Below are 5261 nucleotides of genomic sequence, written 5' to 3'. Positions count from 1 at the left end.
TTTTAAAATTAGATTTCATAAAATTATTATTTATTCGAATTTGGTGTTATTACAAATGATTGGAAGTATCCTTTGGAGTTTATCTCAATTTGAAAGAATCCGATGAAGATTTGAATAGGTTTTGAAATTCGAACAAGAAAACATAAATAGAACATGTATATTTTGTAAAAATGCGATGTATAAATAGCATACAAAATATATACAATTAACATATTTGTATAAAAGTTGTATATATAGTTTTTGATTTAATTCTGTATAATAAAAGTTGTATGTAAATTGTAGCTTTTGATTGAATTTTCAATAAAAAATTATATTCAAGTTATTTATAAATAATAACATTTGACCGGATTTGTATATTTTGTAAAAAAACTTGAGTTGCTTTCTTTAAATAAGAAAACCTAGCTAAAAATAAATAAAATGAAAAAGTTCCATACATAAACACCACTTTTATTGCCCCGTATGGCCTTTTTATATTGTTCAATTCGGGTGGTTGTATATAGGAGTGGCAAACAGGCGGGTCGGATCGAATATAGTTCGGGTTGAAAATGGGTAATGAAAAAAACGGATATACTTGTATATAGTTTTACCATCTATGCTAGATGCGGAAAAAAAATGAATGGTCAAACATTCGTTACCTTTTCTTCTTGAGTAAGCTTATATTATATACTTATTCTGGTGTGTTTATCATTTACAGTATAAAATTAACACGCTTCCTCCATCTCTTTCACCAATAAAATATTCCAAACGTGATCAACGTTGTGACCCATGAAAATGTCTTTCTTGGGGGTCGGTTTAGTTGGAAACAAGTTATCTCATAATTAATTATTCTGAGATTAGTTATCCTATCATTTCGTAGGAATAATAAAACACTATCATTCCGGGATAACTAGCGAGAACTGAGAAATACAAAACATAAAACACTATCTCAACGATAGTTTATTGATGTCAAAGATTGGACCTGCTGTTTTATGTGGTTTGCAATATTAGTAAATGAAATTATTTTACTGATTGCCCCTTCACGGCTTCACCTACTCCTAATTTTAAATTGATGAATAATAACACTCCTAGTTGGAGTTTGGACCCAACAATTACAATAATTAGATTTGAATCCTGTGGCCCCGGTAGATGTCACGTACTTCAATATTCTCCTCTTGTAAGTTATGACTATTTTTGGCAGAGAAAATCCTGAACTCCATCTACCATTAGATTGCTGGTGTTTTTTGACGCAATTCACATAAACAGTTGTGTTAGTTAAGTTGGGTCTCAGAAAAACAAAGTTAGGTTGATAATTATTAGAGTAATTAAACCCGAAATGAAGAGCACCAATAACAGTTTCAACTGCTTCTTTCTTGTCTGTCTACTCCTACTTGTGTCTGTAAATTCCTTTGAGGAACAGCAGAATGTTAAGAGATCAGAATTCCCAGATGGCTTTCTTTTTGGAGCTACAACTTCTGCTTATCAAGTACTTTCTGCTCTTAATTATTTTCTTCTATTAGTAATATGTCAACAAAATATTTTACTTTCTTGATTCATCTAAAAAATGTATCTGAATCCTATAGTTTAGATTGAAGGGGCATTTCTTGAAGATGGCAAAGGTCTGAGTAATTGGGATGTGTTCAGTCATACTAAAGGTAAATATCCATTTTCATATATCTTCTTGATTCCTAGTTTGTTTATGTCTTTTCTATGCATATGTACTAAGAAAGATTTTCTGCTTTTAAATGGTTTTAGGTAGGATAAAGAATGGAGATACTGGAGATATAGCGGATGATCATTACCATCGTTTTCTGGTTGACTTTCTGTTTTTTTTACCATACTTTCCGAAATAGCAAAATAAGTCCAAAGTTCTTTTAAAAGAAATAAAATTTACTTTGTGATAACAATTATTGCAGGAAGATGTTGAGTTAATGCACTCTCTGGGATTGAATTCCTATCGCTTCTCCATCTCATGGAGCAGAATCCTTCCTAGTACACCCCGTTTTCCTTATCCTTAGCGTGTTTTTTGTTCCCTTTAATATTCGGATTACTTATTTCGTTTCAGTTATTAGTACTACTTCTTATAAATTTCTGTTGTCTTGCATTGTGATAGGAGGAAGGTTTGGTAAAGTAAATATCGCTGGTATTATGTTCTACAACAAACTCATTGATTCTCTCTCACTCAAAGGTATAATATTTGCAGATATTTAGTACATTTTAACTTTATAGATTCTTGAATGTTGTATTTACATTACAGAAATTGGCCTATAATTGCAGGAATAACACCATTTGTGACTCTCAATCACCATGACCACCCCCAAGAACTCGAGGAAAAATATGGGGGGTGGCTTAATCCTCTAATGCAGTATGTTTCTTTTTGTAAAATTTTTATGGTACATTAGATGGCAATTCTAAGGATGTGTATTTTTAATTGTTTCCCCTTTTATGCCCTATAGGGAAGAATTTACCTATTTTGCTCAAATTTGTTTCGAGAGTTTTGGTGATAGAGTGAAGTATTGGACCACAATCAATGAGCCAAATATGTTTGCAGAAATGGCCTATGTGAGGGGAGTGTACCCACCTGCTCATTGTTCCCCGCCTTTTGGCAACTGTTCAGTGGGAAATTCTGATACCGAACCTCTTATTGCAATGCACAACATGTTATTGGCACACGCCAAGGCTGCAAAACTGTATCGCGAGCATTTTCAGGCAAGTATCTGCTTTCACCTATTCACCTAACTCTTCAAATACTGTAACATGTGCTTACACAAATTTGATGCTACTATATGCAGTCTAAACATGGTGGATTGATAGGGATTGTTGTGCATGCATTTATGTATAAACCGCTAAGGAATGATGACTTTGACCGTGACGCTGCTAATAGGGCTTTGGTATTTACCGCTGCTTGGTAAGTCTTGCCGAGCTTAAAAGTTGGCCTTTAGCTAGCACGTTCATGCATTGACAGTGGCATATTGGCAATAGGCCTTTCGTTACTCTACTGTGAACTCAAGCTTTGAGAAAACTCAGGAGATTATCATATATAACCTCAGATGTTGAAGTTTAGACTGTTAATGTGTCAATTGCCCACTATCTCAGTACCTCTCTCTATCTCCTAACGTGCCTATATGTTTTTCTTGCCCTATATGGCTATTTTCTTTGATTTTGTAAACTTGGATGATTCCACTACTATTGGAGGCTCCCTTTTTCATAGTTAATCTTTTGCTGTAACCAGGCAGTATTAACAAAAACAAGAAGGATATATACGACAGATTCAGCCTTTCATTGAAATTCTACTTGTCCAGTCTCTTGGTCCCAATTTAGCACTTGAAACTTGCAAGTGTGAAGATTTTCTATTACTAGAACTTACTCTATAAATCTTGATGTGTCGTTGACCTCTTATCTCAGGGTTTTTGATCCTTTAGTATATGGATATTACCCTCGAGAAATGCGCCAATATCTTGGAAGTTCACTGCCGAGATTCACCTCAGATGAAGGAAAACTTATCAAGGATAGTACTGACTTCATCGGAGTAAACCACTATGGCACTCTATATGCTAAGGATTGCATATATTCGAGCTGCGTTTGTTCCAATTCTAGTTGTATTGCTGGTGGAGATCACCCTATCCATGGCTATCTCATTACTCTGGGAGAGAAAGATGGTGTTTCTATCGGAGAACCGGTACAATTTTTTTTTCTTAATCCTAAATTTTGTTTTCCCCACAACCAAAACCCTGCTTTGTCTTCTCATGAGATGCTTTTCCCTGTTTCCCATAGACAGGAATGCCTCGATTTTTTGTCGTTCCTAGAGGAATGGAGGAGATTGTGGACTATATGAAGAAGAGATATCCTAACAAACCTATGTTTGTTACTGAAAATGGTGAATAATCGACCCTCATTGTTCAATTCATTATGATTCATATTTGTACCTCATGTGTGCAGTATCACGAGATTAGTTAGTACGGATATCTCAGGTCTCTGGTTCTTTTAGTTATTACCTTCGACTATAGAAGTGATATAGCAGTTGTATTGGATTGTCATTGACATCTCACATCTACCTTCTTCTGAGCTAAAAACGGAATCCCTGAACCAGTCAAAGTATCTCCCTGGCTAACAAGGAGGATAAATTCTTAAATTAGAAAAATGTGTCATTTTGAGTTTAACTTCTTTTTTTCTGCCCTCCTCGGGTATTATCTAGTCATGTTAGTTATGAGCGATTACGACAGTGCTTAATTTGCTGAAAGCTGACTTATAAGGTGCATTCCAGGTTACTCTTCCCTGAATCCTACTACTGCACAAGCAGATGAGTTACAGCATGATATTAAGCGAGTTGAATTTCATAAGTCATATCTTGCATCTTTGGCTCGAGCAATCAGGTAAATGTACTCATATATATCATCATTTACTGAAACAGGATCTCACGGGCAAAACGATGAAATGAATGAAACTTTGTTACCTTGTATTGAATTGACAGGAAAGGTGCTGATGTACGTGGTTATTTCATTTGGAGCTTGATGGATAATTTCGAGTGGGCAAGTGGATATGAGTTAAAATTCGGTCTATACTATGTTGATCGCTCTACTTTAAATAGAGTTCCCAAGCTTTCAGCTAAATGGTATAGAGATTTCCTCACTGGCGAAAAAACAAGGAATGCAATTTCATTCAAGCATACACAAGCAGATCAGTTATCACACAAATAGTCACGCATGCATGCATAATCACACAAGAATTATAAATGAGATGAAAGCTCTGTACAATTGAGAAATTCCAGATTTTTATGTATAATAACACTTTAAGTAAATAAGATGGCGGTTTCTGATTTTGTTGTCACTTGTATAGATGAACTATCATTCTCCTCTTACATGCAACTTCTTTAAACATAACGTTCGGGTATATGAAATGCAAAGTTATGGCAGAATTAGCGTCTGTGACTGCTGCAGCAATATCAGCTGAGGCTGTCCTTTTAGCCATCAATAGATGCATAATTGGTCATCATCAGAAGGTGGGAAGGGTAGATCCCTTATCTTCTAAAAAATCTAAGAGGAGAATGATCAAGATGTTATTGCTGCTAGCGTTTAAGCACTAGAGAAATTATCTAATCAAGCAAAATAATATGCGAAAGAAGCATTTTAAAGCTGCTCCCAGGATAACTAAGTGAAGAAATCACCATCTCTATAGATGGAACAAGACTTAACTTTAGCACCAGGTATAATTTCTTGGCCTATTGGCCATATGCCTGAAGTATATGACTTCCTACCCGTGCCTTCCATTTATTACAATCTTAACTT

At 35.1% G+C, this 5261-nt stretch overlaps 1 protein-coding gene across 2 annotated transcripts; it reads left to right on the top strand.

Moving 5' to 3' along the window:
- The first annotated feature begins 1081 nt into the window (after nucleotides 1–1081).
- Nucleotides 1082–4803, top strand: LOC109216742 (beta-glucosidase 18-like). 2 transcript variants are annotated; one of them, XM_019380921.1, is made up of 12 exons: nucleotides 1082–1462; nucleotides 1565–1631; nucleotides 1732–1790; nucleotides 1893–1968; nucleotides 2090–2164; nucleotides 2254–2341; nucleotides 2433–2685; nucleotides 2769–2884; nucleotides 3382–3655; nucleotides 3751–3853; nucleotides 4241–4349; nucleotides 4448–4803. In XM_019380921.1, the coding sequence occupies exons 1-12, from the start codon at nucleotides 1313–1315 to the stop codon at nucleotides 4671–4673; spliced, it is 1596 nt and encodes a 531-aa protein (XP_019236466.1). In that variant the 5' UTR covers nucleotides 1082–1312; the 3' UTR covers nucleotides 4674–4803. The 2 variants fall into 2 exon arrangements, with proteins under 2 accessions (XP_019236466.1, XP_019236467.1); XM_019380922.1 differs by having other exon boundaries at nucleotides 1374–1462; nucleotides 1560–1631.
- The last annotated feature ends 458 nt before the right edge of the window (nucleotides 4804–5261 follow it).

Source organism: Nicotiana attenuata, unplaced genomic scaffold, assembly GCF_001879085.1.
Source record: "Nicotiana attenuata strain UT unplaced genomic scaffold, NIATTr2, whole genome shotgun sequence".
Classification (NCBI taxonomy): domain Eukaryota; kingdom Viridiplantae; phylum Streptophyta; class Magnoliopsida; order Solanales; family Solanaceae; genus Nicotiana; species Nicotiana attenuata.
Note: the sequence above shows the minus strand (reverse complement) of the source record. Positions and strands in the feature narration are given on the sequence as shown.

What these genes read in the sequence shown, in the direction of transcription:
- LOC109216742 (XM_019380921.1), top strand. Translation starts at nt 1,313, where the DNA reads ATGAAGAGCACCAATAACAGTTTCAACTGCTTCTTTCTTGTCTGTCTA. An exon ending in CTACAACTTCTGCTTATCAA is followed by an intron (nt 1,463 to 1,564) that starts GTACTTTCTGCT and finishes CCTATAGTTTAG; the next exon opens with ATTGAAGGGGCATTTCTTGA. An exon ending in TTGGTATTTACCGCTGCTTG is followed by an intron (nt 2,885 to 3,381) that starts GTAAGTCTTGCC and finishes CTCTTATCTCAG; the next exon opens with GGTTTTTGATCCTTTAGTAT.